Here is a 27,850-nt window from a genome sequence, read left to right on the forward strand (position 1 = left end):
TAATTTAAAAAATTCACTTTTTTTTTGTTTTGTTTTTTTGCACACATACATTATACATCCTGCTCTGACAATGTTGCTCATAGCTTCTTTTTTTGTTGGAATTACAAATTTAGCAAAATAAACTGTGCAAAGAACATCATTTTTCTAAATGCTGCCAACTGATTGCATATAGCCTACTGTCAGATCTATGCCAAATTTGATTGGATATGCCATTTGAAGTGTGACTTATTACCAGGTAATAATGTATCAATGCATGTCAAAGATGAACAGGATGACCTGGCCATGTATATAAATGCTAATGATTTATGTGGTTGACACAATATGACCTTTTCACAGTCTACGAGAATAATGCAATGACCTGGTCAAAATAGTATGTCCCTACATGTGAAGGCTTACAGGTCTGGCAACAGAAATACAGAAGAAGCCTAATTGACTTTCTTTCCTATGATTTTAAACAGTTTTAGTGCTGACAACCCAATGGTACTATCTTTATGACATGGATTCAGACAGCTCACAAAGGTCACACCATATTTTTCCAAACATGCTAATTGTTTTTAACAGCCTTGATTCAACTTTTAACTTTTTAAACACAAAGTGGAGTGACATCATCTTATTTTAAGTCAAGAAAAACATACAACAGTATCCATCAGCGACACGTGTTCTTCAAGGATATAGAACCATTGTCAAGGTGAACTGGCACAGACAGCCAGGAGACCTCCCATGTGATATGTGAAGACACAGAAGAGTTGCATCCCATAGACTTTAATAGAAAAATATACATATGAATCTGGAAAGCAGAAATAAAACCTAGGGTTGCATGCTTTGTTCGTATCTAACGATAAATTAATTTATAACTTACAAATTATCAAATTCATTAAATAAACGGCATGCTGAAAATTGCTCCAAGCGAACTAAAATATTTGTCATATAATTTCACTGTAACTACATAGTAGTTAGAAGTTATCTGCTGTACTTACTTGTATTTCTGTGTCTTTTAGGACCTGAACTTCCATTATGCTAACGATTCATGTAAGACATATTTGTTATTGCACACGGTTGCTTATTCATGGTAAAACCAATACCTGTCACATTACCCACTGTGATGGATGATTAGTCAGGATAATTCATTTCCTTTATACTGAATATTGTGAATGACACATGCTTGACAATTCATAGATTGCTATTATTGTTACTTCATACTCAATGCTATGTTCACAGGAAACTGCATAAACAGACATGTATTTATCTCAGTGTCTTCATTATGGTTATATGTCTCAATGTTATGCTACACATACTGTATGATGGTCATATGAAAGGTTAACTGAAGCATTTAATCATTTCTCAGACAATAATAATCAATTCATGTAGCTGTCCATCCTATGCAGCGTTGCCAAGAAAATCTATTAACTTGGTCTCCTCTGTAGTCATTGACAACCAGTGTTTGATATGCATCCAACACTGATGATAGATAACATCATATTCAGGGTATGAGAAACTATAATCTGTGGGCTGTAATATAAACTATAATATTCCATGAAAAGTACATCTTCGTGGTTCATTTATTGCTCAAACTATCCCATTGAAAATGTTGGATGAAATCCAACACTAAACAATATACAGAACATAACGAGCAACCAAGGATAGTATCTGAGAGCTCTGAAGTATCCCTTTTATATGACATCTCTGTGCATCAACTGTATGGTGTACATTGATTCCAAGACATGTAAGGCCACATTTGTCTTATTCTTTTCCCCACTGCGAAACACATCTCTCGAAAACGCTGCACATTATATTTTGCCCTGTTCATAATGTAATTCCTCCCAAAAATATTTGACATTCATAAATGTTCTCTCTTTTTTAATAGAAAGAATCCAAGTGTACTTTTTTTCACTGTGGATGTTATTCTTTGCTCTGCTTTTTGCATTTTGCAGTTTGACATCCTCTCGCGAATATACCGTTTTTTTTAACCATAGCTTTAAATGTATTTTTTTCTTGCCATGTGAGGGGAAACCAACTACCTTAAATTATACATTTGACTAAGCAAGCTAATCAAGGTTTAAAGCAAATTGCAATCTGCATGAAGACCATAAGTGATTTTACAGTTACATCAATTCAATGTTATTTGGCTATACTGTGGATTCCTTTTTATTAAGGACCAACTCTACAACACTGTACACTACATAATCCACAAGGAAGTCCCTAATGCCCATTTCCTCTTAACCTAATCTTTGGCAGATATAGGCAACACTAGTCCACTCAGTGGAGTTAGGGGCCAAACTCAGATACAACGGTCACCATTTAAAGTGTAGTATTTGACACATCAATTCTATTTTGGTTCTACACCTATAATTATCATTGTTTATTAGATTATATGTATGGCATTTTACACAATTCACAATTCTCAATCTAGGGAACATGTATCATCTGGAAGATGTAAATCTTTTTCTAAAATGTTGTTTACTATATTTCCATTGATACATACATCGGTGGATATATACTGGATATAAAACCATCCGTAGACCTCGGAGACTACCTGCATATGTCAGATGAATTATATGTTCCATCACAGAACACCCCTTTTACCCCTCCTGCTGCCCTTAATCAATATTGCATTCTGCAACAGCAAAACCATTTTTGCAGAACGGTAGTTAACCTGTGAGGCAGTCCCAAAATAAAACGTATTGAACTCCGTGAGAAGGCAGGACATTCCATTATACTGGACGTAGCTCGGAGAGTGGCATTGGGTGCGGTCGGCTCGTCGGTGTGGCTGAACATTGGGTGCGGCCCCCATCTTGATGGTGTACAGACATTTTAGCATTTTTAAGCCAATTTACTGCAATTCAAATAAAAAATCCCTTGAGCTGAGAGAAATCTTAGCAGATTTAAAGCGAATTTTCTGCAATTCTATTCGATTTCGGCTTGGTTAATGCTGTGTTCTAATGCTCGAACATAATAACAAAATCAATACGGAGAAATGCATTGTTTTTGAAGTGTTCAATTCTCCCGACTGCCTAGCTTTTGGTGAATGTTAGTTCTCAAAGTTTATATTTAAAACATATATATATATATATATATATATATATATATAGCTTTATTATCTTTTTTGCATACTTTATATCTGGTTTTAGTCATTTAAGTTTACACTGAAAGTGTTTTTCAATCTGTTTTGGCCCAAAACAACGCTTAGGTGACCCGCCCAAGGATTACAATGGCAATCTAAGGCCCTGGTTCAATATGAGACGTACTGTATCCTTCAACAAACATTTTCACTTAGCCAATACTCAATACTCATTTTGGGCTCTAAGAGCCTGTGGCTACTTATAGCTACTTCATTTCAAAATAAATCACAGTTTAATGACTCTGTATGAACGTCTGTAAGATGTAAAAATGTCAAACCAAATGTAAATAGTTTCTGAAAATCTGTATTACTTGCTTTTATGTTATGTCTAATAATGTCTTTGTTTGGATATGTCTTTGTTTGGATCTAGGCTGGGCACTGAAAAGCTAACTGCAAAGTATGCAACTCTTTATAAACATATTCTTTTTTCTACATCTTGGTGTTCCTATCGAATCATCAACCACCAGTGAATTTGTGTGTATTAAAGAGCTATTCAGTATGCTTTTAAAGAGCAACCACAGCACACTGTCAACACCATAGACATAGAGAATGATCTATTCTATCTGTGACTATAACTCATTGGGACATGTTTATATATTTTCCACACATGCAGAGAGAACAGCATCTGCAGTATCAGGGCTTTTGGAAAACCCCACAAACCAATGCAAAATGTGTCACTCAATCCCTCTATTCCTCTCCCAGTTCTCCACCTGTGTGAGGCGGCAGGTTGGGCAGCATGTTGGGCAGCAGCCTGGTCTCACGGTCGGGCCAGATGAAGTGTCAGTTCATGCGTGCTCTGGGACACAGTCAGTCTCACTCCTCACTCTCCTCCTCATCTCCCTTAGTGGTTTTGCTTGTGCGCTGGAAACAGTGGACAATGGAGGCCAGGAAAAAGCTGGTCATGATGGCCACTACGGACACAGAGATGCCAGAAAATATGATGATGAGTAAGTCTGTTAAGGTAAGGGTGATCTGACACTCCCGGAAGCTGTCCTGTGATAGCTGGCTCAGGGACACCCGTCTGCCGTCCATGGGTAATGTACACTCCATGCCCTCCACTCCTACAAGGGGACAAGGAAGAGGAATATGATTAGGACCACACAGAAACCCCAGACATAGTCCCCAATATCACATTATCATCATGTAAAACAAACTGTTCCCTCTAGCAGAAATAAATATATTAACCTTCACAAATAACAGCAATTCTAATAACTATCGAGATATTGACCTCTAGATGCAATAATAACATATAAAGAGTTTTTGTTATTCCAATACTCATTTTATTACGTCTTATTTACTAAATGGAAAGTCTGGATTGGTTTCAAATTCTATGAATTATGATCCTTGGTGTTCAATAGAAGACAATTAACCAAACACCACTTGGAATAACCTCTGTTTTTTATTTACAGCATTGTCTGGGACAACCAGAGATAAGGAGCACATTCACTGAACTAATCTCAAGATGTAACCATAATAAATTGGTCTGTCATGCTCGCCAGTGCCAAGTCACTTTGACATATCGTTTACAATGACAAAAACGACAACACATTGTGGATTTCAAGGTTAGTTTCCACTCATTCCATTTTGAGGAAAGAACAAACCATGGGTATTTTTCCATCGTAATGTCATTAGTCTTAATTCTGAGTCCCAAGGTGACATGAGCTGTGGATCATAGCCTCACTGAACCAATTTGTTAACATTGAGTAAATATTTGAAGTGCCGTTGACATGCCCTGTGCTGTGCTGATGGGATAACATGTGAGATGAGAGAGCTGGCTAGATTACAGGCTGTAGTAGTTCCACCAATTCTACCTATGCATATGGAAGGCTTTGAGGTCTGTGCTGTGTGAGAGAGATTTTCAGCTGGCTTGGCTATATAATTCACAAAGCTGAACAGATACAAAATGGAATGATGTATTCTGACAACTTCAAACACCCTTATAATACGTATGTACTTTCAATCCAGGACTAAATTGCCAGCTGAGCTAATACTGCATTCGTTTATCTACTACCTCATTGATTTTTATGCTGTCTAGAATAGAAATGAAAGTAATGAACAAACAAGCCTCTTGACATTGCCTGCTGCAATAATGTTCTTTGAAAACACTGCAAGGTTAAACAGCTGATGAATTGGTCAAATTAGCTCCTGTATAGTGTTCTGCATTACAATCATGGCTGTTTAGCTTGTAGAGAAACATATCTGACTCAAGTCCACATGATGAAGAGAATTGATTCGATACATAGTGGCTTTTTTGATTGAAAGGCATGTTTATAGTTGTCTTACGCATGAGCTCTGCAGGGCACTGGTTAGTCCCCGACACTGACACTCTTATTGACTTCTGACCTCTACATTCATCACTGTACAGCTGACCACATCCCTTTCTTCCCATAACATTGTTTCATAGTTACAGCACAGGCCATTGTCAACACAGTGCATGACAACACCTAGCAAAGGTATAAAATGAGAAAAATGTTCTACTCGAACAAGGCTGGCCGCTTGGGAGGACAACCGCATACAGTAAATAAATTGGCTCTTTACACTGGGATGAAAAAGCTAGACATAGCAATGAAAATGTTAACTCACAGGTGGGCAGAGAGAAAGCCTATTGGAGGTGGGCCACATGCCAAAGCACGCATGCATACTGTATATGTTTTCTCAGTCTCTCACAAACACACACACACAGCTCATTATGTTCTGCTGTCAACATTACAATCCACTCTGCTTTAGGACTTGCCATCCATGCAATGTGGAATGCGGCTGGTTTTCTCATGTTTTTTTTATAAATGTAAGGTGTCAAAGGATTATGTTACAGTTGATCTGCAGAGTTGTCCTATGGAGTTATTCAAGGAAGGAAAGAGAGGAAGGCTCACTTGATTATCTTACCTAGTTATTTTCTGATAATCTCATTTTGCTATTTTGTAGCTTTGGCAAGTATGTGTGTTTCCCATCCCAGTTCGCTCCTCTCCCTTTAGGTTTTACAGACGCTCCCCACCCCATAGCTGCAATCCTTCTAATTTATTGTACCCTGCGTGCACAACCCATGTGGAATTCCTAGTCTCCAGCAGCGTTTGGAACTGCTGATCTGCTGTCAATAAGGCTGAGTTCATCTCAGTCTATGTTGCCCTTTTTGGCCCTGATGGAGACATGTATTTTCCCAGAGAACACCACTCCAGCTGCTCTCTCCTCATCTGACCATGTGTTCGCTCATAATCTGGGAGCATCTGGTGGCACAGGGCTAATTATTTTCTTCTAAGGGAGTGACCGTTATTTATAATGAGGGTTACATGGAGAAAATCGGACCTCTCTGAAATGAAAATGAATGGCCCTCTCATCAGCAAAATATATTTAACCTAAATCCTCCCTGAAAAAAAGCAAGTGACCCTCCCCTATACCCAAGATAATGAATGAAAGTGGATAGTAGAGAACGTGTCTACCGTTTACTCTCACTTTCTGTACAGACCAGTGCCTTGCCTTAGATATGCAGTTTTAGAAACTGTTCTTTGTCCTGTAAGCATTACATGGCAACGCAGGACATTTGATAGTGCGCAGGGCTGGCGGACGGAAGGTTGTGGGTTTGAAGACCACCGTGGACAAGAGGAGAAAGATCTCCTTTATAGTAAAAGTATTGCATGAATCTATCATCGTATTTGCATGTCAGATAATTGAAAAAAAAATGTTAACATTCTACACCATTTTTCATATTAACAGAGTCTTTTTTTAATAAATCAAATTCCACACAAGAATGGACAGCGAGATAGGCGTATGTGTTCATCTCATCATATTTCTGTGGGGTTTGACACTCTTATGTAGGTTTCATAACCAGAAAAGAATACAATATATGTCACAATAGGTGTAAATATTGGTTTGACAGTGTTATGACCATATTGTGACAGGTTATGACAAGTTATGCCAGCTGTTATGACATATTATGACATGGTTATGACCTGTTACAACATGTTATGACACTGGTTGTCAAGTAAAGTGTTACCTTAGTTTCCTTCCACTGTATTTTAGAGCTTGTTTCTAGCATAAAGCATTGCGGACCAAAGCACTGTTATAGATCACTTTATATAATCAGATCTGTTTTATTTTCTTAACAATCTTAAATAACTCTCACGGCACCCTCAACCTATTTTCCTACTAGCACTGGCTTTGCTGATAAATACTTTGTTGAGGGAAAATGTACATGATACGATTGTGATGTGTTGTTGTCTCACCTGGCTATCTTAAGATGAATGCACTAATTGTAAGTCGCTCTTGATTAGAGCATCTGCTAAATTATTTAAATGTAAAATATCCACTCATTTAAAATCATTGCTGTTCCGCATAAAACTTTGAAGTGCATGACAACGTCATACACCTAACCATACTGTTAGCTTTTTCACTACAGTGTAAATGTGCACCACCTATACATTATAGGCTTCCCATGTTACAAAACAGGTATAACATAGGATTGCATGGTCAGATGGAAAGTTCACCTGGACAACCCAAGAAAGTTTATAAAGAGGCTGCATGTAAATTCCACTCAAAGTTGAGAGGAGTCGGATATAGTCTTGGGATCCTTTACATTGCTAAAACCAGCTGTATTGGCAACTTCAATAAGAGATGAATGGCCTCTGCTTTTCACACGGAACTTTGCATTGCAAACTCCATGACCCAGGAGACCCAGCCTTAGGCTCTGAGATGGGCCTGTCTCTAGTAATTCTGCCCCAGCATCTCCCTACACTTTGATTAATGAGATTGTAGAGCAAAGTTTGCCTGCAGAGTCCTGTTGGAGTTACTGTATTTACGATATCCTGCTCCTAGTGGGGTACGACGACAGTCCCTATTTTCTTCCAGCACTAAATGAACCCCTGCTTATAGGTGACAGTGGATATTTTTGTTTTACCTTGTGCTGATTATCTTGTGGTTAACACATTATTTTTATAGATACATTATGCAGGAGGCCACAGACACTTTTTCGGTATGTGGAAATGACTGAAAAAGGGTGAAATCGGTTTAAACTGAAAACAATGGGCCTTGATTCTTGTGGAAATGGAGCAGTTTCATGCTATTACCATTTCTTTAATAGAGAACAAATAGGTTATATAACGCACCATGGTCCACCCACAGTTTTCTCCCCCCAAATGGAGAGAGTTTTTCAGTGAGCAGAGCCTTGGATTAGGGCCACTGGGCCTCCGGTCATATGCAGTATTAGTGTAATTTATATACGCTAAGGGCTCTATTCAAGTGCTACAGATTCCACAATAGAAATGTAAAGGTAATTTCCGACTTAGCCGACATATGCAGCATTTAACTTGAATACAGTCTCTGATAAAGCAGGAATATTGCCTATAAATATCAAACACGCTGAAAAGCTTAACTTTTGCGATGCGGATTGAATAGAGCCCTAAGCTTCAGTGGACACCTGTTACACAAATCCTCCTGATTATATAATTCTGACATGAGAATTCTCACTGGGACCCTCTCCAAAATACTGTCTGTCTACCAGACAAACATCCTAGTTTGATTTCCTACACATGACAGACAGGTTCCTCAGTCCCTGTCACAGACTCTGTAGTTTCTCTTGACAGACTGTTTGGTTCTGGGTGCTGGGACGTGGCATCTACAATTCTTTCGAAATGTAAGAGGTTCTTTAAATGGATGGAAGACTGCAGATGTGTCCCTTAGCACACAACACATTGGCCAGTGTTAACGAGTGTTGATTTTTCAGTGTTGATTCAAGAGTTATGAACACTGTAAAGAATTCAATGAATATCCAGTGGTGTAAAATAACCCCAGAGTTGGTGTTAATAACCAGTGTTAAAGCAAAACCACACCCATCATTATCATATGCAGGTAGATTTTTTAAATGGTTTGTTTCAATATATATGTTTTTGCAGGGTTATTCCAGTGTAGATGTTTAGGGAAGTCTCATATTTTAGTCTTCCCAACCCTGGCAGTCTTTCTGAATGCAGGTTGCGGGTTTAAAAAATGGTACATCCCCCCCACTTTGGCTGGATTCCAAAAGGAATTATACTGAAAAGAAATATGAAACTATTTAAAAGATTTTACTAAGTTACAGTTAATATAAGGAAATCAGTCAATTGAAATAAATTAACTAGGCCATAATCTATGGATTTCACATGAATGGGCAGGAGCGCAGCCATGGGTGGGCCTGGGAGGGCATACTAATTTCACACTCCCTCAAAACTTGAGACATCTGTGGCATTGTGTTGTGTGACAAATCTGCACATTTTAGAGTTTCATTGTATTGTCTCCAGCACAAGAGGCACCTGTGTAATGATCATGCTGTTTAATCTGCTTCTTGATATGCCACACATGTCAGGTGGATGGATAATCTTGGCAAAAGAGAAATGTTCACTAACAGGGATGTAAACAAATTAAAACACACAATTTGAGAGAAATAAGCTTGATTTCCATGATCTTATTTCAGCTCATGAAACTTGGGACCAAGCGTTATGATTAAACTGTCTCTCATGAGGACTGCCACAGGAAAGGGAGACCCAGAGTTACCTTTTCTGCAGAGGAAAGGTTCATTAGAGTTATTTGCCTCAGAAATTGCAACCCAAATAAATGCTTCACACAGTTCAAGTAACAGACACATTCAACATCAACTGTTCAGAGGAGACTTCGTGAATCAGGCCTTCATGGTCGAATTGCTGCAAAAGCCCTCTACTTAAGGATACCAATAAGAAGAAGAGAATTGCTTGGGCCAAGAAACACAAGCAATGGACGTTAGACCGGTGGAAATCTGTCCTTTGGTTTGATGAGTCCAAATTTGAGATTTTTGGTTCCAACCGCTGTGTCTTTGTGAGATGCAGAGTAGGTGAACGCATGATCTCTGCATGTGTGGTTCCCACCGTGAAGCATGGAGGAGGCGGTGTGATGGTGTGGGGGTGCTTTGCTGTTGACACTGTCTGTGATTTATTTAGAATTCAAGGCACACTTAACCAGCATGGCTACCATGGCATTCTCCACCGATACACCATCCCATCTGGTTTGCGCTTAGTCGGACTATCATTTGTTTGTCAACAGGACAAGAAAGAAAGTGATGGATTGCTGCATCAGATGACCTGGTCTCCACAATCACATGAGTTTCAACCCAATTGAGATGGTTTGGGATGGCAACGTAATGTTTGGAGTCATAGAATATGATGCAGCTAGAAACCAGTCAGGTTTGCCAGGAGGCACAGGTATGGGAAACCATATGGATAGGTTACAGCTAGTGTCTGCTCTTGAGGGATTACAATCAGGATTACAGGCAGCCTTGGGGATAGGCTGTCCTTTTGTAACCCACTCCCTGTCTCCTGGGGGATTTATCGAGCTGACTGTCGTAGGCTGATATTGGAGGCTTGTATCTCCTCCCCTTGCTTTATTTGAGCCTTAAGTATTGGGTGCACAAGCATCCGCCAAATCCCTAATTTGAGCCTGCCTGTTTGTAAAGCAGACAGAAAGAGACATAATCACACAGACAGAGAGAGGGGGAAATTACTCAAAGACAATCAAATAGAATAAATCTGAGAAGAAGAAGGACAGAGAGTCAGAGGGAGAGAGAGAGTGAGAAGAGACAAAGGGAGATGGGGCAGAGAGTCTGAATGCACAAATTGACAACCCTTCATGTGACAGCGAGGCCAAGGGTGAATCATTCAAATCATGAAGGGATTTCCTTATGCACAGGGACTCAGTGATCTCATAGTTAAATGGGGATACTCTCAGCACAAACATTTAGCATGGCTCATTCAAAACACACATGCGCACACAAGAACAGGCACAAAGCCCACAACTGTATAGAGCACTGGTTAGATCCTGCTTTGGTGAGAATAATACACTTGCCATTTAGACATCAATTACTCACATAGCACCTTTTGATTGCTTGCTAACCTATACACTTCAATGTCAGCTTGCATTCATTTTTCAACATTAAATAAACATTAAATGAGGCCAAGGTCAAATACACTCTCTTCTCAAGTAAGGGATGGATCAACATTTACCAAATGGGTACCTGGAGGAAAATGGGGGAGTGTCGTGATTTTTCGATTTCAGTTAAATGGAGGGTTTAGTATTTTTAAATCTAGTCCGGGGCAGGGTCATGTAATTTGTAAATGACGAAATATCAATATTTCAATTTTTTTAATTCGTTGCTTATTAGGCTATGTATTGATGTGTGCACGATGCCGCCCCTTATCTCAAATGATCCAGAGCCTATGTGACCCAATTCAGGAAACTAGGCGTATGTCACAAGGATTGGTCTGCCAAATAGAAGGCTTCTGTCTATTTGAGTTCGTCATTCTGTGTTGGTAATCCTGTCGAAAGCGACATTAAAATGTTTTTGTTGTGTATTGGAGCTGCATAAGGGTTGCTCTCTACTTCCTGATCAAGTTTTGAAATCAGTGAAATTAGAGTATGATAGCTAGACAAAACACCTGTCTACAGATTGCATCTTCAAACTGAGGGCAATCGTGGTATGGCATTCCTGACAGGGAGACATGTCCATCATGCATGATGACGTATAAGGAAAGTGCAGCGTTAGCTAGCTACGTTTTCAGATATTACACATTTCAAATTTTGACAGAAAGTGGTTTAATTTCAAGCAAAAGTGTACTGTTAGCTAGATACAGTGGGGCAAAAAAGTATTTAGTCAGCCACCAATTGTGTAAGTTCTCCCACTTAAAAAGATGAGAGAGGCCTGTAATTTTCATCATAGGTACACTTCAACTACGACAGACAAAATGAGAAAAAAAATCCAGAAAATCACATTGTAGGATTTTTTATGAATTTATTTGCAAATTATGGTGGAAAATAAGTATTTGGTCACCTACAAACAAGCAAGATTTCTGTCTCTCACAGACCTGTAACTTCTTCTTTAAGAGGCTCCTCTGTCCTCCCCTCTTTACCTGTATTAATGGCACCTGTTTGAACTTGTTATCAGTATAAAAGACACCTGTCCACAACCTCAAACAGTCACAATCCAAACTCCAATATGGCCAAGACCAAAGAGCTGTCAAAGGACACCAGAAACACAATTGTAGACCTGCAGCAAGCTGGGAAGACTGAATCTGCAATAGGTAAGCAGCTTGGTTTGAAGAAATCAACTGTGGGAGCAATTATTAGGAAATGGAAGACATACAAGACCACTGATAATCTCCCTCGATCTAGAGCTCCACACAAGATCTCACCCCGTGGGGTCAAAATTATCACAAGAACGGTGAGCAAAAATCCCAGAACCACATGGGGGGACCTAGTGAATGACCTGCAGCGAGCTGGGACCAAAGTAACAAAGCCTACCATCAGTAACACACTACGCCGCCAGGGACTCAAATCCTGCAGTGCCAGACGTCCTGCTTAAGCCAGTACATGTCCAGGCCCGTCTGAAGTTTGCTAGAGAGCATTTGGAAGATCCAGAAGAAGATTGGGAGAATGTCATATGCTCAGATGAAACCAAAATGGAACTTTTTGGTAAAAGCTCAACTCGTCGTGTTTGGAGGACAAAGAATGCTGAGTTGCATCCAAAGAACACCATACCTACTGTGAAGCATGGGGGTGGAAACATCATACTTTGGGGCTGTATTCTGCAAAGGGACCAGGACAACTGATCCGTGTAAAGGAAAGATTGAATGGGGCCATGTATCGTGAGATTTTGAGTGAAAACCTCCTTCCATCAGCAAGGGCATTGAAGATGAAACGTGGCTGGGTCTTTCAGCATGACAATGATCCCAAACACACCGCCCGGGCAATGAAGCAATGCTTCGTAAGAAGCATTTCAAGGTCCTGGAGTGGCCTAGCCAGTCTCCAGATCTCAACCCCATAGAAAATCTTTGGAGGGAGTTGAAAGTCTGTGTTGCCCAGCAACAGCCCCAAAACATCACTGCTCTAGAGGAGATCTATATGGAGGAATGGTTCCAAAATACCAGCAACAGCGTGTGAAAACCTTGTGAAGACTTACAGAAGATGTTTGACCTCTGTCATTGCCAACAAAGAGTATATAACAAAGTATTGAGATAAACTTTTACAGGCCTTTCTCATCTTTTTATGTGGGAGAACTTGCACAATTGGTGGCTGGCTAAATACTTTTTCCCCCCACTGTAGCTAACGTTAGCCGGCTAATAACTGACACTAATATTAATATCCCAGAGCCGTATTCATGCAGGGTAGTAACTGTGTTCATTGATGTTTAACTAGCTAACATTAGCTAGCTGGCTTGTTAGCTAACGTTACATGACGTGTGTTCAACACCTGTTGAATATGGCTGCCGTCAGTAAACTTCTGCAAAAAAGCATAATGAAATTGTTGCCAGCAGAGCTGCTTAGGCTGTTTTCATGTCATCCATAGGTAAACAAATCATCGGTCAGAGCGTAAATTGTGCGCTCCGAGAGCAAAACGAGATGGTTGGGGCTAAAGCATAAGAGGGTGTGAACAATGCTGAATGGCTGTAGACAAAGAAGAGCTCTTCACTAGATACCAAAACATTCAAAGGCCAGTTTCTCAAAAGTGAGTTTACAAGTTGATCAACTTTCAAAGCAGAATTACTTTCCCATTGTTCCTCAAATGCAGTTTATGATATACCATTTTGTATCTCTGAGTCTCTACATTTATCCAATGTAAAAAACACCATTTCAAATTTTGCTTCATAAGACCGAATCCAGGTGGTGAGTCACCTATAGGCTATAGCCTATGAAGTGCATGCTCGAAGAAGCACAGAGCAAAGTTATATTTCTAAGAAAATGTACTTCCTTCCAGAGTCTTTTGCACTGCTAGGATGTTGTAAATAAAACTAGGCTGCATTACACACTGCAATGGATATTCCAACCTTGAGCCTGCTCTGCTCTTACTCTGCTCTTACTAATTCAAACGTTTTTTTGTGCTGCCTAACCAATGCTGTGCTGTGTAGGCCTACAGTGGCAGTTCAGGAGGAGAGTGAAATAATTATTCCCAAAATAATATTTCTATTCCCAGAAATTATATTATTGCGTGCGGACTACCCTATAGCCTATAGTCTGTTCAGTTTGAGAAGGAGAGCTCGAAGATGAGAAGAAGTTCGAGAGAACTACTACTACTACTATAATTTATTTTAATAAAAGCTAAATGTTTCTTTCATAATATATTTAGCAGATTTATTGACCTCACAATAAACCAGATTCGAGTAACTTACAATGTGGTGTTGAAAATTGAAGCAGCAGCCACGGCACAATCAATCGGAAATGGACAGCTAATGCTGCTAAATGTAGGCAAATTCGAGTAGGCATAATTCATTTCAACAACAAGAGGGCTTTGTGTTGTAGCAATTTCTTCCTATGACATTGTTTTTGTATTTTATCCCAAATGTAGATATTGTCTCATTGCCACTCCCCAATGGGCTCGGAAGGCTAAGGTCGAGTCATGCGTCCTCCGAAACATGACCCGCCAAAAAGAACATCTTAACACCCACCCGCTTAACCCGGAAGCCAGCCGCACCAATGTGTCAGAAGAAACACTGTTCAACTGATGACCGGGGGTCAGCCTGCAGACACCCGGCCCGCCACAAGGAGTCACTAGAGTGCGATGAGCCAAGTAAAGTCCCCCCGGCCAAACCCTCCCCTAACCCGGACAACAATTGTGCGCCACCCTATGGGACTCCCAATCACAGCTGTTTGTGATACGGCCCGAGATTGAACCCGGGTCTGTAGTGACACCTCTAGCACTGCAAGGCAGTGCCTTAGACCGCTGCACCACTCGGGAGGCTATTTCTTACTATTTAAGAAATAGTAGTTAGGCCTACCTGTTTGACAGACAAAATTAGTCCATAGGGTGCTACAAAATATATCACTAGCCACTTTAAACAATGCTACCTAATATAATGTTTACATACCCTACATTATTCATCTCATATGTATATGTATATACTATACTCTATATCATCTACTGCATCTTTATGTAATACATGTATCACTAGCCACTTTAACTATGCCACTTTGTTTACATACTCATCTCATATGTATATACTGTACTCGATACCATCTACTGTATCTTGCCTATGTCGCTCTGTACCATCACTCATTCATATATCTTTATGTACATATTCTTTATCCCCTTACACTTGTGTCTATAAGGTAGTAGTTTTGGAATTGTTAGCTAGATTACTTGTTGGTTATTACTGCATTGTCGGAACTAGAAGCACAAGCATTTCGCTACACCTCCATTAACATCTGCTAACCATGTGTATGTGACAAATACAATTTGATTTGATTTGATTTGATTTGATCCATAGATTTGTCGGCCAATTCCTCCACCCACCAGGCACTTTTAAATAGCCTACCTCCATGTCAGGGCGATTAAGTTAAAACCAGGAGTCGAATTGACGGGGTATGAAAGGGTATTCCTTAGGCCTACATTTTATTAAAGAAAATGTCAAAAAAGTACAGGCCCTTGTTAGCTTAAGATTTTTATTTTTGTATTTTATTTCACCTTTATTTAACCAGGTAGGCTAGTTGAGAACAAGTTCTCATTTACAACTGCAACCTGGCAAGATAAAGCATAGCAGTGTGAACAGACAACAACACAGAGTTACACATGGAGTAAACAATAAACAAGTCAATAACACAGTAGAAAAAAGAAAAAAAGAGTCTATATACATTGTGTGCAAAAGGCATGAGGTAGGCGAATAATTACAATTTTGCAGATTAACACTAGAGTGATAAATGATCAGATGGTCATGTGCAGGTAGAGATACTGGTGTGCAAAAGAGCAGAAAAGTAAATAAATAAAAACAGTATGGGGATGAGGTAGGTCAATTGGGTGGGTTATTTACCGATGGACTATGTACAGCTGCAGCGAACAGTTAGCTGCTCAGATAACAGATGTTTAAAGTTGGTGAGGGAGATAAAAGTCTCCAACTTCAGCGATTTTTGCAATTCGTTCCAGTCACAGGCAGCAGAGAACTGGAAGGAAAGGCGGCCAAATGAGGTGTTGGCTTTAGGGATGATCAGTGAGATACACCTGCTGGAGCGCGTGCTACGGGTGGGTGTTGCCATCGTGACCAGTGAACTGAGATAAGGTGGAGCTTTACCTAGCATGGACTTGTAGATGACCTAGAGCCAGTGGGTCTGGCGATGAATATGTAGCGAGGGCCAGCCGACTAGAGCATACAGGTCGCAGTGGTGGGTGGTATAAGGTGCTTTAGTAACAAAACGGATGGCACTGTGATAAACTAGTCGGGCGTGCGGGTGCAGGCAGCGAACGGTTGAAAAGCATGCATTTGGTTTTACTAGCGTTTAAGAGCAGTTGGAGGCCACGGAAGGATTATTGTATGGCATTGAAGCTCGTTTGGAGGTTAGATAGCACAGTGTCCAAGGAAGGGCCAGAAGTATACAGAATGGTGTCGTCTGCGTAGAGGTGGATCGGGGAATTGCCCGTAGCAAGAGCAACATCATTGATATATACAGAGAAAAGAGTCGGCCCAAGAATTGAACCCTGTGGCACCCCATAGAGACTGCCAGAGGACCGGACAACATGCCCTCTGATTTGACACACTGAACTCTGTCTGCAAAGTAATTGGTGAACCAGGCAAGGCAGTCATTAGAAAAACCGAGGCTACTGAGTCTGCCGATAAGAATATCGTGATTGACAGAGTCGAAAGCCTTGGCCAGGTCGATGAAGACGGCTGCACAGACGGCTACTGTCTTTTATCGATGGCGGTTATGATATCGTTTAGTACCTTGAGCGTGGCTGAGGTGCACCCGCGACCAGCTCGGAAACCAGATTGCACAGAGGAGAAGGTACGGTGGGATTCGAGATGGTCGGTGATCTGTTTGTTGACTTGGCTTTCGAAGACCTTAGATAGGCAGGGCAGGATAGATATAGGTCTGTAACAGTTTGGGTCCAGGGTGTCTCCCCCTTTGAAGAGGGGGATGACTGCTGCAGCTTTCCAATCCTCGGGAATCTCAGACGATATGAAAGAGAGGTTGAACAGGCTGGTAATAGGGTTTGCGACAATGGCGGCGGATAGTTTCAGAAATAGAGGGTCCAGATTGTCAAGCCCAGCTGATTTGTACGGGTCCAGGTTTTGCAGCTCTTTCAGAACATCTGCTATCTGGATTTGGGTAAAGGAGAAGCTGTGGAGGCTTGGGCGAGTAGCTGCGGGGGGGGGGGGGGGGGGCGTAGCTGTTGGCCGAGGTTGGAGCAGCCAGGAGGAAGGTATGGCCAGCCGTAGAGAAAGGCTTGTTGACGTTTTCGATTATCATGGATATATCGGTGGTGACCGTGTTACCTAGCCTGAGTGCAGTGGGCAGCTGGGAGGAGGTGCTCTTGTTCTCCATGGACTTTACAGTGTCCCAGAACTTTTTGGAGTTAGAGCTACAGGATGCAAATATCTGCTTGAAAAAGCTGGCCTTTGCTTTCCTGACTGACTGCGTGTATTGGTTCCTGACTTCCCTGAACAGTTGCATATCGCGGGGACTATTCGATGCTATTGCAATCCGCCACAGGATGTTTTTGTGCTGGTCGAGGGCAGTCAGGTCTGGAGTGAACCAGGGGCTATATCTGTTCTTAGTTCTGCATGCTTATCTAAGATGGTGAGGAAGTTACTTTACCTCACCCCTCAACTGACGGGATGAGGTCAATATCCTTCCAGGATACCCGGGCCAGGTCGATTAGAAAGGCCTGCTCGCAGAAGTGTTTTAGGGAGCGATTGACAGTGATGAGGGGTGGTCGTTTGACTGCGGGCCCGTAGAGGATACAGGCAATGAGGCAGTGATCGCTGAGATCCTGGTTGAAGACAGCAGAGGTGTATTTGGAGGGCCAGTTGGTCAGGATAACGTCTATGAGGGTGCCCTTGTTTACAGATTTAGGGTTGTATCTGGTGGGTTCCTTGATGATTTGTGTGAGATTGAGGGCATCTAGCTTAGATTGTAGGACTGCCGGGGTGTTAAGCATATCCCAGTTAAGGTCACCTAACAGAACAAACTCTGAAGCTAGATGGGGGGCAATCAATTCACAAATGGTGTCCAGGGCACAGCTGGGAGCTGAGGGGGGTCGGTAGCAGGCGGCAACAGTGAGAGACTTATTTCTGGAGAGAGTAATTTTTTAAATTAGTAGTTCGAACTGTTTGGGTATGGACCTGGAAAGTATGACATTACTTTGCAGGCTATCGCTGCAGTAGACTACAACTCCTCCCCTTTTGGCAGTTCTATCTCCTCCCCCTTTGGCAGTTCTATTTTGAAGAAAATAAAACAGATCTGATTATCTAAAGTGATCGATAACAGCGCTTTGTTCTGTGATGCTTTAAAATATCTGTGAAAATATCTGGAAAAGACTCCGATGTATATGGGGATATCATTGATTCATTTATTTGACATTCAGAGGCTGAGCTACAACCTTTAATAGCCGAGGAGACAAAAACTGCACTTGGCTTGGGAAGTAATTTAAATCTGTCACTATCAATTGATTCAGCTATTCACTTTCTGTACAATAGAACGTGTTTAAACACAGACAGCTTTTAGGGAAACACGTGTGACCTCTTGTTGGGTTAAGCCACGTAAGACGAGTAGCCAGTAGTTAAAGCTTAAATGTTTCTACGTTGATTGATCTACTCTGTCTGGGGTGGAAAGGTAGGCCTAACTTGTTTTATTTATTTAATTAACTAGGCAAGTCAGTTAAGAACAAATTCTTATTTACAATGACGGCCTAACCCGGCCAATACCTAACGCCAGACGACCCTCGGCTAATTGTGCACTGCCCTATGGGACTCCCAATCACAGCCAGTTGTGATACAGCCTGGAACAAACCAGGGTCTGTAGTGACACCTCTAGCACACTGAGATGCAGTGCCTTAGCCACTCGGGAGCCCCTTTTGAAAGTACCATACTCATATTCCTATTGACATCTCAGATTTAATTATTTGCAAACAGGGACAGTTTGGTTGCAAACTAGACTTATTGATTTGGCATTGGAGAAATATGATAAGATAAACACATAGGCCTATCTCTCTGTCCATACTCAGCTCCTCATTTCGGTAATTTGTGTGGTATTTAAAACATTTTGCTAATATGTAAAATTACATTTTTAGAAAAGACAATGTTTTCTTGGACCTGCAAATACGATAGATTTGTGTAATGCTTTTACTATAAAGGTGATATTTCCACCCCTACTCTTGTCCACTGTGGTCTGTGAACCCACAACCTTCCGGCTGGCAGCCCTGTGCGATATCAAAATTCCTGCGTTGCCATGAAATGCTTACAGGACAAAGAACAGTTTCTAAAACGGCATATCTAAGTCCAAGAAGTGAGGGTAAACGGTAGGCATGTTCTCTGCTATGCATTTTATGATTTAATTATTATTTTCTGTGAAATATATTTTGCTGAAGGGAGGGCCATCCATTTTAATTTCAGACAGGTCCAATTTTCTCAATGTAACCCTCATTATATATAATGTTCACTCCCTAAGTGGAATAATACATTTTCCCTTACATCCATGCCCGAGGCAAAGACAGTTGATAATTGTGTAATGTAATACAATGTTAACTCCATACTGTATATGCGACAGTGATGTGGAGAACTAGTGAATTCACAGTGGCGTCATACTTAGAGAGCTGCTCATACAGTGTGGTGGAAGCTCTCTGGGAAGTAACCTAATAGGCTGTGAAGGAAAATTCAGGCTTTGATCCTGTCACATGAGCAGTGGATCATGAATGGTGTTGATAGCTGTGACACATTAGGCCTCAGACACTGGCCCAAGGGACCCATGGGAGCTGCTCTGCCCTGTCTGTGTCTGTGGCTCCTGTTACCCGGCTGGCTACTGTGCTATAGAACTGTGTTGCTCTAAATGATGCATGGCCTTTGTTCATCCTTAACCCAAGAGCACTGGAGACAGGAGTGGATCGTGTTTGCACTCATTCCCCTAATGAAACATTTAGGTGCCTGATTAGTGGCACACAGGCAGACCTGCGTACAGGAACATCTCCTTAGAGGAGTGGACCCACAAACATCTGACTACACAGACTGAATCCTTGGCAGGTTTATGGAGAGAGGTTGTCAATTGATATGCAAGGTGGGTCATCATGACACATGATTCAGATTAAGATCAGTCATTATTCATTGTACAACAGTCACAATGATTTCAAATACATTATCAACAGGTATAGATAGCTACAGTATATATGTGTCTTACGCATTTGTCCATTTTGTAAAACAGTCATCTGGACAGCAACACTTTTAATCCATAAAAGCCCAGAATTTTAGGCATTTACAACCCACTCAGCACAGTGACCCAATCACAGTTATGCAAACAGAGATATGCTAGTATGTAGTGCAGTGGACTGGTATCTAGCACATGGGAAATTAGCATGAAAGAAAAGGCACAAAATGGCTCCAGAGCATGTCTACACTGCTGCTGCTAGACAGGGTCTAATCCATGATAAAATCATATCCACAACGAGAAACAACAGGATTAGGACAGAGGGAGTTTCCTGTATGGTAATTTGGGAATGATTTGACAGATACGGATAGAGGAATGTGTCCATGTTTGAATTATTCCATGTTTCCATGTCTATTCTGGTAACATAAACTGTCTGTTGATGCGGTTTGTGAATCCATCCTAACCACTACCATTTTAGCTCTGAATTAAAGGGTAACATTACTCTATGACAAATCATACACCTAAGGAGGATACTGATCATGGTTCTGTGAAGGGTTGATACATATTCAGGAGCTTATCAAATCAACCTCATTCTATAAATGACTGTCCATAAGTCATTGCAGGAATAGTGGTGGTCAATAGCTCCAAACACGCACGCACACATGCACACACAAAAATCACCAATCATGAATCAGGTCATTTCATAATACTCCGAGAATATTTAGGGTGGTTTGAAGTGTTCACACCAACGCATACCAACAATTCAGCAATACCAACTTAGTATTGTTAGCAGCGTGTAGGTGCGTTTGACTCTATAATTTGTCCTTGGGAACAGTTTCTGTAGGTGTGGTTCACAACAATTCCTTTACGATGTGAGCAGTTGAGAAGAGACTGGTTAGATCGTGCACAGATTTTCAGCAAACCTGTACAAGGATTATTTCTCTTCTGATATCCCAGACCCATGGGAAATTACATTGACTTGAAAAGGCCTCTGGAGCTGCAGCCAGGGACTTCAAATCATAAGTTCTCCTTTTGCCTTCAGATTTACAGCTTTGTTGACTTCATGTATATGCATCAGCAACATTTCTTATTTTTAATGAGCACAGAGGCAGTTCCAGAACACTGTGCCCCTGTGCTCTATGAATTGCTAAATTGCAAATGCATTCAGCAGTAAATATCACGCATATTCCCAATTCTGGCACAAACTGCAAAGTGTTCTTCAGGTCTACCGCAACATAAAGTACAGTGGGGCAAAAAAGTATTTAGTCAGCCACCAATTGTGGAAGTTCTCAAACTTAAAAAGATGAGAGAGGCCTGTAATTTTCATCATAGGTACACTTCAACTATGACAGACAAAATGAGAAAACAAATCCAGAAAATCACATTGTAGGATTTTTTATGAATTTATTTGCAAATTATGGTGGAAAATAAGTATTTGGTCAATAACAAACGTTCTCAATACTTTGTTATATACCCTTTCTTGGCAATGACAGAGGTCAAACTTTTTCTGTAAGTCTTCACAAGATTTTCACACGCTGTTGCTGGTATTCTGGCCCATTCCTCCATGCAGATCTCCTCTAGAGCAGTGATGTTTTGGGGATGTTGCTGGGCAACACTGACTTTCAACTCCCTCCAAAGATTTTCTATGGGGTTGAGATCTAGAAACTGGCTAGGCCACTCCAGGACCTTGAAATGCTTCTTACGAAGCCACTCCTTCGTTGCCCGGGCGGTGTGTTTGGGATCATTGTCATGCTGAAAGACCAGGCCACATTTCATCTTCAATGCCCTTAATGATAGAAGGAGGTTTTCACTCAAAATCTCACGATACATGGCCCCATTCAATCTTTCCTTTACACGGATCAGTTGTCCTGGTCCCTTTGCAGAATACATTCCCAAAGCATGATGTTTCCACCCCCATGCTTCACAGTAGGTATGGTGTTCTTTGGATGCAACTCAGCATTCTTTGTTCTCCAAACACAACGAGTTGAGCTTTTACCAAAAAGTTATATTTTTGTTTCATCTGACCATATGACATTCTCCCAATCTTTTTCTGGATCATCCAAATGCTCTCTAGCAAACTTCAGACGGGCCTGGACATGCACTGGCTTAAGCAGGGGGACACGTCTGGCACTGCAGGATTTGAGTACCTGGCGGCGTAGTGTGTTACTGATGGTAGGCTTTGTTTACTTTGGTCCCAGCTCTCTGCAGGTCATTCACTAAGTCCCCCTGTGTGGTTCTTGGATTTTTGCTCACCGTTCTTGTGATCATTTTGACCCCACGGGGTGAGATCTTGCGTGGAGCCCCAGATCGAGGGAGATTATCAGTGGTCTTGTATATCTTCCATTTCCTAATAATTGCTCCCACAGTTGATTTCTTCAAACCAAGCTGCTTACCTATTGCAGATTCAGTCTTCCCAGCCTGGTGCAGGTCTACAATTTTGTTTCTGGCGTTTTTTGACAGCTCTTTGGTCTTGGCCATAGTGGAGTTTGGAGTGTGACTGTTTGAGGTTGTGGACAGGTGTCTTTTATACTGATAACAAGTTCAAACAGGTGCCATTAATACAGGTAACGAGTGGAGGACAGAGGAGCCTCTTAAAGAAGAAGTTACAGGTCTGTGAGAGACAGAAATCTTGCTTGTTTGTAGGTGACCAAATACTTATTTTCCACCATAATTTGCAAATAAATTCATTAAAATCCTACAATGTGATTTTCTGGATTTTTTTTCTCATTTTGTCTGTCATAGTTGAAGTGTACCTATGATGAAAATTACAGGCCTCTCTCATCTTTTTAAGTTGGAGAACTTGCACAATTGGTGGCTGACTAAATACGTTTTTGCCCCACTGTATGTGTGTGAGTGCCCACTGGACAAAAACTTAATTTCAACACGTCATTTCAACTAAGGAAATCTATGTGATGACGTTGAATCAATGTGAAAAAGTGATTGGATTAACAAAAAGTCATCAACATAAGGGCTTTTCATACTTTTTTTTAACCAAACTTCTAACCTAAATCCAATGACATGATGAAATGTTTTGTTAATTTCACGTTGAATTCAAGTTAGTTGGCAACTCAACCAAATGTAAATCAAAACTAGATGTTTAACTAACGTCTGTGCCCAGTGGGTGTGGTTGATGACGCTAAATAGAAAAGGTCACTATGTTTTTTTTCCTTGGCAGGTGGTTTTGACCAGTCTTATGCTAAAGCCTCCTAGCCAGGTCACACAGTAAACACGCACTGGGTTGAATGTAAGTGCCTTACATGAGGTGAGAAGCTTCACTGCTAACTCAATTTGAGAGTGCATCTCTCGGCCCAGTTGGCAGATATGCCAGAGGGGTTGGCACGCTGGGACCATGGCCTCTTGTTCACTGTTGCTGATGTGTGCTTGGCCAGCGTCTCTAATAGAATTCATTACAGCCTGCAGTAGACAACACTGAGGACCAGTGATGAATGCATTTGCAGTCTCTTACCACGGGAGATCGAGGTATTCCTGACAATTTATCAACTTCTCTTTCTCACACAGCCCCAACTTTTTGTGGTTGCTTTATTATTGAGAAGTAGGAGGGAGAGGACGAGGGATGGCAATTACATGCTAATGCACAAACTAAACGTGTGAGGATGTTTTTGTTAGTTGTCAGCGATTTGCAATGTCCACCCACTGCTTGCATAGGGTAGAAAATATGATTAGAAATATTATTTGTCTCCACACAAGCCTCTATAAAACATAACTACTGTTGCCCTTGCATTCCTATGATTAAAGAAGAACAACAAAGTAAGGTTATGTCAACATGATGTCCATATCCACAGAGTAATGTATCACACAGATATAATGGAAAGGATCCCTGGGCAATTGTCAGCTTTACCCAGTTTGCCTGAATTATAGATTGTATATCTGAGTTTATCTAAGTAATCCTTTATCCATCAAACCTAGTAAGGAAATCATATTTGCAAAAGGATACAGATACAGTAACATAAGATGGGTCAATGTTTGTCATTACAATGTGTTGATGTCCCATATTTATGTAGATCATCATGTTACAGCATTTTCCCCTGTGAAACGACCTTGGCTTGGAGACAGTGACAGCTGTGCATGCTTATTTATGTACTTTGTCTATTGGTTCATGTGCCGACTTAACGTATTCATGATGTTTTATGCTGTGAGGCTTTACCTTTGAACTGAATACAGTACACATATTTACATTCACAGTGTGAAGCATGTCATTTGGGGTATCTAGATTCAACACACCTGAACTATTGGACCATAATATTCTAACAACAAAGTGTCCTACATGTTTGTGGTTCTATATAGTATTATCTGGTGGGCTATACACAGTCTATTATCTGGTGGGCTATACACAGTCTATTATCTGGTGGGCTATACACAGTCTATTATCTGGTGGGCTATACACAGTCTATTATCTGGTGGGCTATACACAGTCTATTATCTGGTGGGCTATACACAGTCTATTATCTGGTGGGCTATACACAGTCTATTATCTGGTGGGCTATACACAGTCTATTATCTGGTGGGCTATACACAGTCTATTATCTGGTGGGCTATACACAGTCTATTATCTGGTGGGCTATACACAGTCTATTATCTGGTGGGCTATACACAGTCTATTATCTGGTGGGCTATACACAGTCTATTATCTGGTGGTTTATACACAGTCTATTATCTGGTGGGCTATACACAGTCTATTATCTGGTGGGCTATACACAGTCTATTATCTGGTGGGCTATACACAGTCTATTATCTGGTGGGCTATACACAGTCTATTATCTGGTGGGCTATACACAGTCTATTATCTGGTGGGCTATACACAGTCTATTATCTGGTGGGCTATACACAGTCTATTATCTGGTGGGCTATACACAGTCTATTATCTGGTGGGCTATACACAGTCTTGCTTGAATAATTATTATGAAATGTGGAGTCAAATCTGAAAGTTCTAAAATATGAATATATTGGATTGGATAGTTGGCTACTGTGTATCCTGTAGCCTGAGGTTTGTTACGTTTCTACCTTGAAAAGAGTGGAAGAAATGCAAATCTCTACAATTAAGCTTTGTTTCCCTCTGCATTATAAACACATGAATCCCACAACAATAGCTGCTGGGATCGGATGTTCAGTCTAATCATCTCCATGTAAGCAGACGTTACCCTTTGTGTGATACACACTCCTGTGGGAGAATTGTAATCCCCTTTGTCTTTTGTTGTTTTTCCTATTTGTGTGCCGTGCACACATTCTGAGAGTGTCCCTGGGACACACAGAGAGAGAGGGGGCCCACGCCAACACATCAGTGCCGTAACGTTACCTAACTCCCCCAGGCAGACGCACAATAGTAAAAGACTGGATGGGCTCCAGCTTCCACCACCAGGAAGGAGAGAGGGAGGGTGAGCTTGGTTACAGTGGTCATACAAACAGCACTCACTAATTGACTGATTTAGTGAAACATTGATAGACCACTGGCCTGAGGGAAGAGGCAGGTGTTTGGCTTGGACAGTACACTACACACACAACCACGGTAACATAAATCTCATTGCTCAAGCAGAATTGTAAACGTGAGGTGTTGACTTTCTGTTGTTGTGTTTGTTTTGCTGATGTGGATGAAGCCGCAGACAGTCTGTAGTGAAATGTATCTGAGACCATCCCCCTGAAGGTTTCCCCCTAGAGCTCATCTTTCATTGTCTTTCATTACTCTCCCTGGTACTGTGGGTTAGGGCAGGAAGAGAAAGAGGGAGCCAAAATTAGAGCAGAGGAAGGGGTTCCTCTTTCTACTGTGAAAATATAAATAGAACACACAGCAATGGCATGGCAGAGGATTTGCTGAGATAATAGAATCTTCATGTTGCATGACTTTCCTTTATTTAGGCCAAGCCAGCTGTAAGTAAACTAACATCCCCCTGATGAAGACACTTACCATTTGGAAGCTTTTGACTGTTTTCCTCCAGCCATCCAAACAGGTTGGCAAAGTTGCAGTTGCACACCCAAGGGTTGCCCTCCAGTCTCACCACCCGTAAAGAGGGCAACTGGCTCAGCGCCCCCACCTGAAGGCCAGACAGGGCGTTACGCTCCAGCTCCAGTTCACGCAGGGAGGTGAGGCCCAGGAATGCATCCTCGTTGACCCTGCTCAGATAGGGGTTATTGCCCAGGCGGAGTTTGATCAGGCTACGGGACTGCCCAAAGGTCCCCGAGGGGATCTCAGTCAGGTTGTTGCTGCCCAAGTCCAGAAACACCAGCCTGGAAGAGGTGCTGAGGGTGCCCGGCTCGATGTGGGACAAAGAGTTGTTCCGTAGGTCCAGGTAGACCAGGTCACTGTAGAGCACTAGGAAGTCAGAGGGAATGCGGGGGATACAGTTGTCAGACAGAAGGAGCCTGCGGACGTCCAAGGGGATTTCATCAGGAAGACGGGTGAGTCCACGGCCGCTGCAGTCCACAGTGTGGGGGTCCGGGCACAGGCAGCTAGCTGGACAGTTTTCCCCCTGAGCCCGTAAGACAGAGGACAGCAAGACGAGGAGAGGCTGGAGCCAGCAGACACATGGCAACATGGTCAAGGGGGTAAGAGCAGAGAGGGGCAGAGGAGGCTTGGGGTGAGAAAGAATGGGAAGGGGTGTCGGGAAAGAGAAGCGGGGGTGAGGGTCAGAGGGTGGGAGATTAGGAAAGGGGAGGGGAAGGGGAGAACGAGAGGGAAAAGGGGGGGATCAATCCCTGTGCAGGAGCATCCTGCCGTTCTTGAGATTAAAATCTGAGACAGCTCCGGCATCAGGCAGCGAGAGAGCAGCGTCGAACGCTGTGTTCCGAGATATCATGTAGCAAGCATCCTGGATAGAATAGAGTACTGCTGGCTTTGAAGAAGCTAGGGGAGGGAGATGGCAAGAAGTGGGAGGGAGAGAGCGAAAGAGAGTGAGCGAGCTAGATAGAGGGAGAAAGAAAGAGATCTTAGCAGAAAGATTAGGGTGGTTTAGCAAGGGTAAATAGAAACTATAGCGAAGCAGGAATAGAGAGAAACTGGGGGCACAGACAGGGGGAGGGGGGCTAAGGAGGGGGCTCTGTCCGCCGGGTTAACCCACAGTCGATCTTGGGGGATTGACTGAGGAGGACGCCTGGGTCTCTGAAACAAAAGGATACACGCCGGGGTAAGTCAGTCTCAGGCAGATCAAGTGAAGAGGGAAATTGTTACATCGCTCCATTTGTCACAATGTTGCAAATGTCGGAGAGACAGACAGCAAGGTTTATTGCGTGGGAATGCCTGTCGATCTGATCTGCCTGCTAATCTAAAAGGATATCCAATCCAACAGTAACACGGCTGAAGTGTATGCAAGGTTTTTTATTCCTTCTCTACCTCCCTGTGCTCTGCAACTCGCCAGCAGAGCAGAGCTCGACAAAACACTCCCCAGCTGGGTCCCGACGCTCTGTTGCTATTGAGAGAGAATCCAAATGTCCGTGGAGAAGTCATATTCATGCAGATGACAATCCTGAATTTAGCACAGTAGCAGTCAATTGAATGTCTGTCTGTCTGTCTGTCTGTCTGTCTGTCTGTCTGTCTGTCTGTCTGTCTGTCTGTCTGTCTGTCTGTCTGTCTCAGAATGTGCCAGGGTTTATCTCATGCCCTCCTCATTGCTAT

The 27,850-nt window shown here is 41.8% G+C and overlaps 1 protein-coding gene across 3 annotated transcripts; it reads right to left on the reverse strand.

The window, feature by feature from the left end:
• Positions 1-27,850, reverse strand: LOC110494445 (leucine-rich repeat-containing protein 38-like). Of its 3 annotated transcripts, none has more exons than XM_090205866.1 (3): positions 27,569-27,808; positions 26,147-27,337; positions 747-4,179 (listed from the first exon to the last, which is right to left on the reverse strand). In XM_090205866.1, exons 2-3 carry the CDS (start codon positions 26,772-26,774, stop codon positions 3,932-3,934), a joined length of 876 nt encoding a protein of 291 aa, XP_090061992.1. In that variant the 5' UTR covers positions 26,775-27,337; positions 27,569-27,808; the 3' UTR covers positions 747-3,931. The 3 variants fall into 3 exon arrangements, with proteins under 3 accessions (XP_021425158.1, XP_090061992.1, XP_090061993.1); XM_090205867.1 differs by lacking the exon at positions 747-4,179 and adding an exon at positions 25,434-25,935 and having other exon boundaries at positions 27,569-27,850; XM_021569483.3 differs by having other exon boundaries at positions 1-4,179; positions 26,147-27,814.

This window comes from Oncorhynchus mykiss, chromosome 17 (assembly GCF_057628025.1).
Source record: "Oncorhynchus mykiss isolate SJ-2025 chromosome 17, ASM5762802v1, whole genome shotgun sequence".
Classification (NCBI taxonomy): Eukaryota; Metazoa; Chordata; class Actinopteri; order Salmoniformes; family Salmonidae; genus Oncorhynchus; species Oncorhynchus mykiss.

Coding starts and splice junctions, on each gene's coding strand:
- LOC110494445 (XM_021569483.3), bottom strand. CDS start 26,774: ATGTTGCCATGTGTCTGCTGGCTCCAGCCTCTCCTCGTCTTGCTGTCC. Junction 4,180..26,146: donor CAGTCAAAAGCTTCCAAATG/GTAAGTGTCTTC, acceptor GTCCCCTTGTAG/GAGTGGAGGGCATGGAGTGT.